This window comes from Patella vulgata, chromosome 5 (genome assembly GCF_932274485.2).
Source record: "Patella vulgata chromosome 5, xgPatVulg1.2, whole genome shotgun sequence".
Classification (NCBI taxonomy): Eukaryota; Metazoa; Mollusca; class Gastropoda; family Patellidae; genus Patella; species Patella vulgata.
Genome location: NC_065883.2, coordinates 40021480 through 40036788, shown reverse-complemented (window position 1 = coordinate 40036788; position 15309 = coordinate 40021480). Strand labels below are relative to the sequence as shown.

At 37.9% G+C, this 15309-nt stretch overlaps 1 protein-coding gene across 5 annotated transcripts; it reads right to left on the bottom strand.

Annotated features, from left to right (window-relative positions):
- Nucleotides 1-3241: 3241 nt before the first annotated feature.
- On the bottom strand, nucleotides 3242-13455 carry LOC126821487 (proline-rich protein 36). Of its 5 annotated transcripts, none has more exons than XR_008788287.1 (7): nucleotides 9166-9216; nucleotides 8790-8927; nucleotides 8265-8424; nucleotides 7879-7953; nucleotides 7044-7209; nucleotides 6561-6638; nucleotides 3242-5791 (listed from the first exon to the last, which is right to left on the bottom strand). XR_008788287.1 is itself a non-coding variant. In XM_050549930.2 (7 exons), the coding sequence occupies exon 1, from the start codon at nucleotides 13354-13356 to the stop codon at nucleotides 12217-12219; it is 1140 nt and encodes a 379-aa protein (XP_050405887.2). In that variant the 5' UTR covers nucleotides 13357-13455; the 3' UTR covers nucleotides 3242-5791; nucleotides 6561-6638; nucleotides 7044-7209; nucleotides 7879-7953; nucleotides 8265-8424; nucleotides 8790-8927; nucleotides 11683-12216. The 5 variants fall into 5 exon arrangements, 3 of the variants coding, with proteins under 3 accessions (XP_050405887.2, XP_055957345.1, XP_055957346.1); XR_008788288.1 differs by having other exon boundaries at nucleotides 9175-9198; XM_050549930.2 differs by lacking the exon at nucleotides 9166-9216 and adding an exon at nucleotides 11683-13455.
- Between the last annotated feature and the right edge of the window lie 1854 nt (nucleotides 13456-15309).

The window sequence follows — 15309 nt, the reverse complement described above, 5'->3', positions numbered from 1 at the left end:
GTCTGACACAAGATCCATGGTGCTACAACCCTACATGCAATATGAGTAACGCGATTGGTCGACCGATTCTCAAGTATAGTCTAACTTTAGCTTCAGTGGTAGGCCCTACTTTATTGAAATATCAAAAGCTAAATTCGAGTATCATGCTTAGAAGTAGGTTGAAATAAATACATATTTACAATAATTTAAAAAGTTAAATATTACTTAGCGTTAATAAAGGGGGGTCAACTAGCTTTTTGTATGATATTATTGCCTACCGTGCTCGATAACGAGAATATTTGTTTAACGTCGCACTATTAAAGTTGCCAATGATTTTATTATTTCAACTAAGCTATTTTTTTCCGTGAGACTCTTCTACCGATCTCAGGGTACGGACTCTTCCGTTTTTATCTTTCTGCGTGCTTTGTTCAGGTGTTACTCGGTTACACCAGTGCTCAATTATCTGGCGTATTGCAAGTAAACTAAGTAATGATAGCTGTTTCAAAATCAGAAGATTGTCAATAAATCGTCTTCATGATAAATATATTTTTCCTGGTAGTTTAGATATGGTTTCTAGTTGATGAGTATGTGTTCTGGATCGATACCGTCGAGAAAAAACCCATATCTCTCCTGTTATTTCCTTTGTGAAATTTGAAATGCGGCTTAAAGTTGCTCTTAACTCGCCTCTTTCCTTTTTCCAGCAAAAGAAAAAATAAACCTAATTTTCGACAAATGTGCAAACTTGCTTGATTGACTTTTTAAACAAAAAAATCCCAAGCGTGTTATGTATTTGACATAAGTTTAATGTAGGCATGGTATATTTTCAAACTGAACTTGTATCCCAAAATGAATAATCATTGTCGACATTAATAATGTATTATATAATATTTTTGAAAAATGATTGACATATTCATTTTAACAAAGGAATTGTTTGTGCTACTTTAATATTTCTGACGCAGATTTTAACCATCTGTACCCGTCGTAGTGTAATCATCAAAGTTAGAATGATAATGACATTTTCTGTTGATTATGATTTAGAAATGAATTCAATATTTAAGTTGACTATCGCATTATAAAAGCTACCAGGTCAGTGGACCAAAACTACGTTCGGTATATATTTCCCCTGTTCTCTGTGTTATTCGAACATTAACACATGTCAATTTGATACACACAAAAGGTGGGGTTAATTTTTTTTATGCGGCTGTACCCTTATGAAAAAGTCCTATAGAAAAACTATAGGTTCCAATAGAAGTTTGTGGGATTCTATAGAATGCTATAGAATGCTGCCGGAAAACGAATCCATTCTGTAGTTCTTTTTCACAGGAATATAGATTCAAAATCATTTACTCTAGTTTTGTGTAGAGTCGGTAGATGAGTTTTTCCAAGTGTAATTTCCTAAAGAATTCTATTGGATACTGTGAGAAACTATTGGAAAAATATAAACCTATAGATTCATTGGTGCTGCTATAGAATTTGTGGTAAAATTATAGTTTTCTATAGAACTAACCTGTATCCTCGAGTCAATTGAGTTCATCCTTTAGTTTTCTATATCCTTTGTGGTAAAAACTATAGTTTGCTATAGAACTAAACTTGTATTCTCAAGTCAGTTGTGGTTCCTATAGATATGGTGGTAAAACTATAGTTTTCTATAGAATTAACCTATTGTCTTAAGTCTATAGATTTTGTGGAGGAACATATAACGGGTGAGCCTTCTATAGTTTTTTTGTAGAATTTATATGTATACGGTGCTTAAACCATTTTAACAAATAGTCTACTATAGTTTCCTACAAAATAATGTAGTTACAATGTACAGATTTCATAATTATTTTGCGATGTCTTTTATTCATACTATAGTTTAATATAGAATTTAGTGATGCACTTGTGTGAATTACGTAAAAGTTTCCAACAGAATTTTCCTGGATGCAGTTTTCCTTAATATACTGTGATACCAAATGACAAACTAAAATAAGCTTACCACGAAAAAATAATAATAATATTTTAAAATAATATTATTTTAATGTAGTGTATATAATATGAATGAAATAGTCATACATGTTGACACTCCGAAAAATGCCAGTGAATATAGATCTTCACAGCAAAAATAACAGATAATAAATTATTCTTAAAATAAGTCAATGAAATAAAGACAAAGTTTATTTGAACACAGTCTGACTGTTGGGTGATCCTTTTAGTTAAGATTTTAATGAATATAGCAGGGCCCTGTTTCACGAAATTTTAACTAAAGATAAAATCCAAATTTTAGTAGATACTTCAATTTTGATTGGCTAAGCACTAAAATCAACCGAATATTATCCAATCAAATTACTAAAATTTGGATAAAATCCAAATTTTAGTAGATACTTCAATTTTGATTGGCTAAGCACTAAAATCAACCGAATATTATCCAATCAAATTACTAAAATTTGGATTTTATCTTAGTTAAAATTTCGTGAAATAGGCCCCAGATCCTGAACTCAAATTATAATGGGACACGCCCCACACAAAACTATAGATTTTCTATAGAATTCTGTAGAAAACTACACTGGTATTCTATAGGACTTTTTGCCAAGGGTGTACTTCCTGCATACTGAAATTTTGATTCAATAAGCGGTAAAGATATTAGTACCCAAACAAATAATGCCATCGCCAGTGTTCCTTCTAATGTTCAGTAGTCGGTGTCAAAATTCTTACGGTATGTCACTTTAATTCATGCATTTGACTATAATATATGCGTAAGAGGCGTTACTACAAACATGAAGTAGTTTCAAGATAATTTTGGCACAACCTATTAAAATATTGGCAATTAACATATTTAGCTTGTTATGATACTTTCATGGATAATCGAATAATTTTCGTGTTCATTCGGACATCTGATGGCTCTGCTCTGACGTTTCTCTTTGTGCAAAACTAGTCGAAATTAGGTATACCCTTATGACCTTTTAAACTATCTTTCAGTCTAGCATAATGCCGCTGACCGTTAAGCCGGTATAGGGAGAATTTGCACCTGAAGGTGGTCTCCTTATCGGTCTGCATATACTGATTTACCAATTCGTTTTATTTAATTTATAAGCCGAAAAGATATTACCATCCAAACAAATATGTGATCCCCAGTGTTCACTCTATTCTCTGTATAGGGAGAATTTGCACCTGAAGGTGCCCCCCCCCCCTTATTATTTACCAAATCGTTTTTCTTATTATCTTTTTAATGACTTGTACACACACGTAAAACCTGCATTTTTAAATAAGTAAACAAAGATATGTCGACAATAAATTCATATTTTATTACACAAATTCAACCAATTCATACACTACAGAAATAAAAAAGATCAGCTGGAAGTAACAATAACATGCTGGTTTACATATCACTACATAATAACTGAGTTAATTACTACATATTATCAAGATGACTTTATTACTGACATGTTATACTATTGTACATGGTGATATACAACAAGATAATAACTAAATTTATTACTGAGCGAGAGAGAACATTTCATTTCAATAATTCGCTTGCAAGGGGTCTTTAGCAGTGGGAGGAACCGAAGGACCCAGAGAAAACCGACGAGGTTGGAAAGGCGATGCTACTCCTTGTCACGTACAACCGGAGAATTGAAACCATGGCAGTTGACTCAATGACAGACCTTGTGACACAGGCTATCCAACCTCCCTAATTTATTACTGCCATTTTATACTACTGTACATGACGATATTCAACTAGAGTACAACTGACTTAAAGATACATTATGGGATTAGATAAAGAGCTGGCAGTTCTCACTATAATAGCTAAAAACTAGATAACGGCAATTGAACGTGTCAATCACTTGTCAATAAAATATTCAAATGTCGTACGTAATAAAAATAGGCGAACCTCGCTATTTTTCATATTTAATTCCCGTACGGTAATCAAATTTATCTCAGTAACATTCCTACAAAATAACTCCTGCTTCGGCATCAAATTCACAATAGTAGGCATTACGTGTCTTTGTTGTTTATACGGCAGCAAATGAATGCAGAACTTCCGGAATAAGAATCATTTTCTACTTTATAAAATGTCAACAAAATATTCAAATCCGCGCGTAATAAAAAAATAGGAACACCTTGTTATTTTTCCTATTTAATTCCCGTGGGGTGTTCAAATTTATGTCTGACAAGGACATCTGTCTAGTCGTTCGGGTGGGACGAAAAACCGAGGTCCCGTGTACATATTGGCATGCACGTAAAAGATCCCTTGGCAGTTGGAATTCGATATAAGAGTAGGCCGTAGCAAAATTCCCCTCATAGCACACTGTATGGCGTATGCCCGTCTTCATTAGTCCAGGCTAGGAGCAGAACAGTAGGACGTTAAACCCCATTTCATTTCATTTCATTTCATTTCATTTCGTTTCAAATTTATGTCAGTAATATTCCTATAAAATTACGTGTTTTCGTAATACGATAGAACGAAACCTTGCCGATCCGTACCTACTTATAAAAAGCTTCCTTCAGCGTATGGCGTACGCGACTCATAGTTTCAACGTAAGCTCTGCCTTGTAGGCGATTTTCGTTCGGCAATCGATATCGCGGGAAAGTGCCACTGTTGATAAGAATTTCTATATGGAGCCTTAAAAGACGTAAAAGATATTGTAGACAAAATGACTGTCCATTGATTTGGGTGTTATATACATGTACTCTAATGATATGTGACATCTAAGACTAGTTTATACATGCTGTCGGTTGGTAAATTATAATCGCTCTTATTGGATTGATGAATAGCTCGACAAAGGGGAAGCCATGACATCTGTTTAAGATTAGATTGATGAACTGTCCAATAAAAGATTAAGCCAGTCAATCATGGCAGATTAAGTAGTTAATCAAGGTAGGTGTATAGACGGTATAACACGATAAATACGTTAATCACTTAATTACCTAATCAATCCAGCCTATTATTAACGATAATCGGGTTGAGTGGTAGTTATACACTCAGTACACTATATTAATTTTGGAATTTTGAATATTATTTACCATATCTTGATGTCCGATTGGGCATATTCCTGGTCGGACAATTTTGGAAGTTCAGAAAATAGCGTCGGACATGTCCGGAATATACGGGCAAAATCCCATCACTGACGTAAAGGCAATTTGCTGAAACTTTCATTTGAATTGATCCATTCTGAACCAAGATTTTAGCGATTGAATTTTCGACCTAGCCTCGATCATCATTACTAATGTCGGTACGATAAAAAACATAGTCTAAATTACCCATTTCATAATTAAATCATGATTGAAAGATGAGCAGCAATTCGGATCCTAATCCAATAAATATCGCAGGCTAGCGTTGACACCGAGAGTTATACTACTGTACATGGAGATATACAACTAGAGTAGAACTGATTTAATTACTGACATGTTATACTACTGTACATGGAAATATTCAACTATATCACAGTTGATTTAATTACTGACATATTATACTACTGTACATGGAGATATACAACTATACATGTAACTGACTTAATTACTAACATGTTATGCTATTGTACATGGAGATATACAACCAGATAATGACTGACTTAATTACTGATATATTATAGCACATAAAGGCGGGTATAAAGTTAAGATTTCTTTACTACAATTTGTACTTTTCCATCCTGATCAATGTAAATAGAGGGTGTTAGTTACGAGTGATGGTACTGGTGGTTCATTATGAGGTTCGGCTGTCCACTGTCTATTAATAATTGCTGCCATTGGTTCATTCGTGATTGATTGGTTTCCTGGAATTGATGTTATCCGTTCATTGGTGCATATTTCATTAGCTGAGTTTTCGGGAGCAGGTCTAGAGAAAAAGAAAGAGCAAAATTTAAAGATACATTATGTAAGATTTAGATAAAGAGCTAGCCATTCTTGCTATACTATAATAGTTGGAAAATAGATAATGTAAAATGAATAATTTGAAAATTTCATTCAAATAACTCTATTGCAAGTGAAGATATTAGCCTTTGAAGGTTTGACTTAGCTCTTGCATAATGTATGTTTAAAGTTCAATAGTATAAATTATTGAAGAAATGTTATAAACAGACTCTATTTTTCACCATTAATATTCTTTTCAATACTACGTCTCCCATTCTTGTTTATCCATACTAAGATTTATTTACATCTTGTATTTTGGATAATTGTAGATTAAAGGAAAAATGGAAATGGCGGATTTGATTCAATATTGAAAACTAGTTTTATGGCTCCACGCGTTTTGATAAACTACTAATTGTCAAAACCTTCAGCTGCAGATTAAATTAAAAAAAACACACAACTATTTATCGTCCAAAAACATATCTTTTCATGTGATTTACATGATATGCATAGTCAATTGATATAGTTCCTTGTGAGACATCCAAGCTATCTTACACCTGAGTATAAACTGAGTTAAGTGCACTATCATGTAACTCTGTAACCGTACAACACCCCCTCCCCTAGCCCAGTTAGCTTTTTTTTGTTATAAAATCTATACAATTACGTCAGAGATAGGTGGGGATCTTTCAAAACCACGCTTTAAATATTTCTATTTAACCACAACAATGAGTAAGGTTACAATAAGCAATATAACTTACTGATCAACTATAATAGCTGGTATTGCTGTTATCTGTTTATTGGTGAATGGTTCCCCCACGTATTTTTCGGGTGCAGGTCTAGAGAAAAAGAAAGAGCAAAATTTAAAGTTAAATAGTATAAATTATCAAAGAAATGTTATAAACAGATTGTATTTTTCACAAAAAAATATTTATCGTACAAAAACATAGATTTTCATGGGACCTAAATTACATGTACGTGATACGCATAGTCAATTGATATAGGTCCTTGTGAGACATCCAAGCATGATTTAAGCATTGTTTAAGCCAAACAAAAGCCTTTTGCAGTAGTCGAGTCTGGATAAAATTCAAGATCAAACGAGCGCATGTGTTACATCTTCTGTGATCTAATTACAGATTTGATACAGGGACCTCAAATGGTGATATTTCAAAAATATGCTTAAAATATTTCTATTTAACCAAGAGTAAGGTTACACTGTCCATATCACATGCAATATAACTTACTGATCAACTATAATTTCTTCTACTGATAACATCAGTGAAAGCGTCTCTCTTTTACAATGGGATGGTTGTGCCAGTGGAAGTAATGGAACGGGTAGTCCCTTTATAGATATTCTACCAGTCTGTACAGATTTATATGGGAATTTCCGATTTGAATTTGTAGCTTTAGCTTTAAAGATAATAATAGAAAAACAATAATTGAACTGTGAATAAGTCAGAAACAAACATTTTTCTGAACTTATTTATGAAACTAAAGGGTAAATAAGGAGTATCAATCGGTTGTTGGTGGGCATACAACTTGTAAATTGATTGTCTATCAAATTTAAAATTTTGAGATTGCATTGTGACTACACCAGAGAGTCACCAAAAGACAAGTCCAAATATTAATGCTAACGTTGACACAGGACTTCTGTTTTTCATCCCATCCAAACGATGGGATCGAACCATGAATCTCCTGATTGCTGAGTCAGCACCTTACTAACTGAGCCACCGTGGCTAAATTATACTATAAAATGTAGTTCTAATTAAGATACTCAAAGATGTGTGCGAAGTTGTCCAATAAATCCATAAAGGTTGCCATATCTTTTTGGGGGATGATAACTTTAGCCTCTAGAGTGTTCATGACAGACAGACAACAATAGACAGCCACATTTTAACGTGGGCCCATAAAAATTAACTTAAATGCAGAGGACAATCTCTCTGCTTACTTTCAAATGACAAGCTACTTCTTCTGTCAATTACACTGGTTGTAGAAATACAAACTTCATGACAACATTTCCAGAGACATCACCATAACTCACATGACAATATATAAATCAATGTTAAAAAATAAAGTTACCATAAAGCTTGTTAAAGTGCTCTCTTGCTCTCGCTTGTAAAACTGAGAGTTTCTCCTGATTTGATTCATTTGATTCTGTAATAAAATCATCTGTGCATTCACAAAATTGTAAATCTAATCACCAGATTATAATCATAATAAAATACATCATTCTTCAATTCTCTTTTCTACAAGTGTGAGAAACCTAGGAGTAAGGTTTGATCGTGAATCATCAATGGAAACTCACATTAGAAAATATTTAACTGCAGAATCTGCCAAAATATTAGCATCATCCCTTATACTGTCTAGAATAGACTACTGTAACAGTCTATTAGCAGAATGTACCACTCATTCTCCTTAATCATCTTCAGGTATGAAATAATCTAAAAATAATGTTATTAAGTTACCTTGACCGGACGTTTGAGAACTGAAGTGTTTAACTATTGATGTTTGGACACATTCTTGTGAAAAATAATCGTTCATTTTTCCATTTCCAGCGATAAAAAGTTTATCACTGGAAAACCCAACCGCAGCAATGTCAATGTCGCAGTCTGATATTTTCTGAAGCTAAAAAAAAAAAGAACAAGTGTGGGACTCAAAATAGCATACATTCACATTGTTAAATATGGTGATTACTCTGGAAATAATTGTTGAATTGTGCTAATATTGGAAAGAGTTAAGATTTATGATTAAAAATTCCAGTAATAATGTTTACAGTATCTATAATAAGATCCTCATTTTGTTTATTGTATAGATGTGATTAAAGCATCCAAGATTTTTAAAATTTAGCAATAAATGTCACTTTAAGAGAGAGAGAGAGAGAGAGAGAGAGAGAGAGAGTAACAGAATGTTTTGGATTACCTTATCTTCAAAGCTCACTACTACAATTAATTGTTTAAAAGTATTAAAAGTTTTCAATAATAAAAACTTACAAGAGCATCTAACTGTTTTAATAGAGCGGCGGCTTTTAATTGGCACAGTTTGTTTGGCTCTTTGACAATAAGTACTTTTTTGGTTTTCAGGAAGACTTTTCCAATTATTAGACCATGCTTTCATGTCTTTGATTCCATCTGCAAAAAAAAAAAAAAAAAGTGTTCAACTTTGAATTTTCATTTGTAAAATTTTGACTGAATATAAAAATTTGATAATCAATGCGTCTCTTTATATAAATATTAAATTAATAATAACAACTTGGAGATCATAGTTAGTTACCATAACGACTATGTGTATGGAATGTTTATTTTGTTATGATAAAAATTTGATTAATATCAAAATGTCTAAAGCAATTCATCCGTGCATATCACTCACGTCATTTACCCGTTACATAACTTAAAATTATACAGAACCATTTCGTTGACAATCAGGTAGGTAAATATGACCTCTGTTTGAATTTCATGATGGTGTAAGTAAGTGCATTGAAAAAAACCATATTAAAGCAAGCTTATTATATGTTAAGCTTGTCAATAATATATGAATTTTGTAATGCACAATAAATCAGTTTCTTCTGCTTGATGTTCATATAACTTGAAAATATCAAAAGAAATAAACAACAGTGAAACAATATTAATATTCAATTTCAATAAGGAAACATAAAGAACAATATGGTAGAAACTTTTGTCAACAATAACTCAGGATCAAATTCAGCGCTCTTATAAATACATAAAGCTCATGCGCATAAAGTCAGACAAGGTGAAAGTAAATATATACAGTATGGTTACTCAATGTAATAAAAGATAGGTTGCCAGGCAACGAAACATACGCCCACAGCAGCTATATCGTCCGGGCAGTCAACAAGAGTTGTCGCATATTTTTACTTTTTTCGGTAATGAAACATTTATAATACATTAAAATCTGATTAAGAGTAACAACTCATTAAGTAATTATCAGAAAACCATTAGAATTTGTTTGGTTTTTATAAAGTTCTGCCCTCATGCTAACGTTTAGTATGCGAAACTTTTAACATCATGGATTTAGCTGTTCAAGTCATAAAGATTCATTGAAAATCAATATACTGGTTCGTCTCAAGACCTTAATCTGAAGTCAATCGGATAACTTTAGCCTCTAGAGTGATCACAAGATTTTTCAAAGTGATAAAGGGCCATAACTTTGGCAGTAATTATCCGAAATCGTTGAAAATCAATACGATTCTTCATCTCATGGCCTCAAACACTGTGTATAAATTTAAAGTCAATCGGATATTAACTTTAGCCTTTAGAGCGTCCACAAGATTTTTTTAAATGATCAAGGGTCATAACTCTGGCAGTAATTATCGAAAATCGCTGATAATCAATAGGCTTCTTCGTCTCATGACCTTAAACACTGTGGATACATTTAAAGTCAATTGGATATTAACTTTGACCTCTAGAGCGTCCACAAGATTTTTTGAAATGATCAAGGGTCATAACTCTGGCAGTAATTATCGAAAATCGCTGAAAATCAATAGGTTTCTTCGTCTCATGACCTTAAACACTGTGTATAAATTTAAAGTCAATCGGATATTAACTTTGACCTCTAGAGCGTCCACAAGATTTTTTGAGGTGATCAAGGGCCATAACTCTGGCAGTCATTATCGAAAATCGCTGAAAATCAATAGGATTCTTCGTCTCATGACCTTAAAAACTGTGTATAAATTTAAAGTCAATCGGATATTAACTTTAGCCTATAGAGCGTCCACAAGCAATTGTGGACGCCGGACGGACGGACGTACCGACGGACGGACCGACGGAGGACAGGGGCGACAACAATATACGACCACTTTTCAATGTGAGCGTATAAAATGAAATAACAATAAGTGTGCCTTGCCCTAAGAATTATTTTGAATGTGAAAATTTTAAGAAATAACAATATTTCTAAAGTCTTATCTATACATTTATAGTATGGTATACAAATAAAAAATTTGAATTGATCATTGTCAGGAAATCACCTAAAACAAGTTCATCTACCCTGTTTGTTATTATACTAAAAATGCTTTTTAGCCATTACTTGTCTTTTGTAATAAGAACCACAACATAAACTTTTCATAACATAATTAGTATACAACCAAAAAATATAATATGATAGGATAATGGGCTAACATTTCCTGAAAAATTCATCCAGCAAACCAACTTCAAATTACTTTGAACTATTTTCAGTCTATTAAAATTTTAAAATATGATGACTTTTTCAAGAAACCGAGCCTGTACTTCCTACATTTACATGATTATCCTTACTATCACTTTGCTCTTTACAGAACAGGTTATAAGATGTTCCGTGAGTTTTAAAATAATTTGGCACTCTGGCATACTGTCGCCCACTCAATTTTCTCTTTTTATTCCCTATCCAGTCCTGTGAGAAAATATAATGCTTTGAGGAAATATAAATTCGATTAGCTGTTACTTCTGTGTGAAAGAAATAAATATATATCATACTTATATTGAGCATAAATATCCAACTGTTAGTTTTCATGTGCGATTGGTATTAGCTTTTCAAAGTGATACGAGTGCCTGTATTACTGTAGCAGTGTAGTTGTTTGTAAGGTTGATCATTACAAACAATGTGCTCTAAAAGTTTATGTAATTAAGCAGTGATGACAATCATTTCAGATCACCTCTGAATTTTTTCCTGAAACTTTTAGTCATGTTAAATATAGACTGATATAGGCATTGGAAAGCATACTAAACTATCATTTGCATTAAAAGATACATGTAAATACAGTTTAAATATAAATAGGGACTGGGGGTCTGCCACTAACTAATGTATTTATGATCCTATGGAATAGCCTCCCAGTCTTAAAAAATCCCACTGAGAAGAATGACCTGCATAAAAGGATCCCATTATTAAGCTTACCTTAACTTGCTGTGAAGTTAATCCTGCAGCCGACGCGACTGAATCAACACTGAGTTATAACTTGTTTAAAATCGAAGAGTTTTTGAATGACGATAAAGAGATGCATCGACTTAGATTAATAGGTAATGAGTTCCACCTTCTAACAGTAGCTAATTTCAAATGAACGAAAACCCAAAGTTGTCATCCTGAGAGATTTTGATCCCAAATGGAATCTAAGATTGAACAAGTTCACATAGATATTTAGGAACGGTGCCATTTACACATTTAAGAAGTTTAAAATCTATTCAGTCAGAAACAGGGAGCCAAATGGAGATCTTTTAGAATGGGTGCGATGCGGCTGGATCTAGTTGATTAGGCCACCATCCTGGCAGTAGAGTTCCGAAGGCCTTGTAGGCTGTGAAATTGGCATTGTAGAAGATCAACTAGAAGGCTTGCACTGGTTTATTTCCTCATGTTGTCAATGATGTAGCCTTATAACAATTTCAAAAAGACGAAATCATAATTAAAGAATCCAGGCATTCGCCTAAAGTCAGGTTACCAGGCAACAAAACATATGCCCACAGCAGCTAAGTAGTCGGAACAGTCCACAAGGGTTGTCACATTTTTTTCACTGAACATCAATAGCTTCTTTATCTCATGAATATAAACACAGTGTATTGAAGACACAGGAAGGGAGGGGCTCAGGGAGACAGAGGGAGAAACAGAGCGAGGGAGAGACAGGGCGAGTGAGACAGACAGGGACAGGGAGGGAGAGATAGACAGGGAGGGAGAGATGGAGGGAGGAACAGATGGAGGAAGGGACAGGCGGATGGAGGGACAGAGGGCTGGAAAGAGCGGGGGAGGGACAGACGGAGGGACAGAGAGAGGAAGGGACAGACAGAGGGGGGCAGAGAAAAGGAGGGGCACAAGGAGAGACAGAGAGGGAAAGACATGGGGACATAGAGGAGGGACAAACGTCGAGGGACAGAAAGAGGGACGGGGACAGAACGAGGGAGGTACAGAGAGAGGGGGGGGAGACAGGGAGGGAGGGAGAGATGGAAGGACAGAGGGGGGACAGAGGAGGAGAGACGAAGGGATGGGTGGACAGAGGGAGGGACAGGTCGAGGGAGGGACAGAAGGTAAGAAGAAGGTAAGACAGAGGGAGTGACCGAGGGAGGACAGGGAGAGGGAGGAACAGAGAGATAGGAGGGAAAGACAGAGGGACAGACGGATGGAGGGATAGAGGGAGGGACAGACGGAAGAACAGAGGTAGGGACAGAGAGATGAAGGGACAGATGAAGGGATGAATGAACAGAGGGAGGGACAGAGGGAGGGAGAGACAGAGGGTGAGACAGATGGAGTGGCCGATGAATAGGCAGAGGGACAGGGAGGGAGAGACAGAGGGTGAGACAGATGGAGACGATGGGATGGGTAAGAAGAAGGTAAGACAGAGGGAGTGGCCGAGGGAGGACAGAGAGAGGGAGGGACAGAGAGATAGGAGGGAGAGACAGATGGATGGAGGGATAGAGGGAGGGACAGGCTGAAGAACAGAGGTAGGGACAGAGACGCGAAGGGATAGATGAAGGGATGAACGGACAGAGGGAGGGACAGAGAGGGGACAGAGAGAGGGTAAGAAGAGGGTGAGACAGATGGAGTGACCGAGGGACAGACAGAGAGGCAGGGAGACAGAGACATGTGTGGGAGACAGAGGGAGGGCGGGAGAGACAGGGGGAGTGACCGAGGGACAGACAGTGAAGAAGAGACAGAGGGAGGGACAGGGAGAAAGACGGGGGCAGGGTAAAATAGGAGGGAAAGACGGATGGATGGAAAGACGGGGGATGGATATAGGGAGGGACAAACAGACGTAGGGAGGGATAAATACAGAATGAGGAACAGGGGGAGGGAGGGAGGGACAGAGGGATGGGGGTAGAGGGAGGGAAAGATGGAGAGAGGGAGGGAAGGCGGGACAGACAGAGGCAGTGACCGACACAGTGGGGAAGAGACAGAGGGAGAAACAGAGAGGGAGGGGCAGACAGAGGGAGGGACAGATGGAGGGAAAGACGGAGGAAGGGACATATAGAAGGAGAAGTGACAAAGGAACAGACAAGGGGGGACTGACAGGGGGGACAGGGAGACACCGGGGGAGGGGGCAGGGGGCGAGGGACAGACGGAGGGAGGGATAAAGGAAGCGACAGATGGAGAGAAAGACGAAGGAAGGGTCAGATAGGAGGAACAGACAGATGGGGGGAAAGACGAAGGGAGGGATAGAGGGAGGGACAAACACTGTGAGGGAAAGACGGGTGGAGGGATAGAGGGAGGGACAAACAGCGAGAGGGACAGAGGGTGAGACAGATGGAGGGACAGACAGATGGAGGGACAGAGAGGTGTGGGAGACAGAGGGAGGGACCGAGGGAGAGGAAGGAACAGGGAGATAGATAGAAGGGAGAGACAGAGGGAGGGACAGACGGATGGAGGGATAGAGGGAGGGACAGACAGAAGAACAGAGGTTGGGACAGAGAGATGAAGGGACAGACGAAGGGATGAAAGGGGGAACAAACAGCAGGAGGGAAAGACGTAGGGGGGGAGCGAGCGCAAAGGGAGAGAGGGACACAGAGGAAGGAACAGGGGGAGGGAGGGACAGACGTAGGGAGGGAGCGAGGGCAAAGGGATAGAGGGACACAGAGGAAATGAAATAAAATGGATCTTAACGTCCTACTGTTCTGCTCCTATACTGGGCTAATGAAGACGGGAAGGAACAGGGGGAGGGAGTGACAGACGGAGGGAGGGATAGAGGGAGGGACAGACGGGGGGACAGAGAGAGGGAGGGACAGAGGGATGGGGGATAGAGGGAGGGACAGATGGGAGGACAGCGAGAGGGAGGGTGTGACAGAGGGAGGGACAGACGGATGGAGGGATAGAGAGATGAAGGGACAGACAGAGTGGGTGACCGAGAGACAGGGGGGGAGAGACAGAGGGAGGGATAGAGGGAGGACAGACAGTAAGGAAGAGAGAGAAAGGGAGAAAGACGGAGGTAGGGTCAAATACAAGGAGGGAAAGACGGATGGATGGAAAAGACGGCGTCAGGGTCAAATAAAAGGAGGGAAAGACGGATGGAGGAATGGATATAGGGGGAACAAACAGCAGGAGGGAAAGACGTAGGGAGGGAGCGAGCGCAAAGGGAGAGAGGGACACAGAGGAAGAAACAGGGGGAGGGAGGGACAGACGTAGGGAGGGAGCGAGGGCAAAGGAAGAGAGGGACACAGAGGAAGGAACAGGGGGAGGGAGTGACAGACGGATGGAGGGATAGAGGAAGGGACAGACGGGGGGACAGAGAGAGGGGACGTGACAGAGGGAGGGAAAGATGGGAGGACAGAGAGAGGGAGGGTGTGACAGAGGGAGGGACAGACGGATGGAGGGATAGAGAGATGAATGGACAGACAGAGGGAGTGACCGAGAGACAGGGAGGGAGAGACAGTAAGAAAGAGACAGAGAAAGGGAGAAAGACGGAGGTAGGGCCTAATAGAAGGAGGGAAAGACGGATGGATGGAAAGACAGAGACAGGGCGAAAGACGGCGGCAGGGTCAAATAGAAGGAGGGAAAGACAGAGGAATGGATATAGGGGGGAACAAACAGCAGGAGGGAAAGACG

Coding starts and splice junctions, on each gene's coding strand:
- LOC126821487 (XM_050549930.2), bottom strand. CDS start 13,356: ATGTCTCTGTCTCCCTGCCTCTCTGTCTGTCCCTCGGTCACTCCATCT.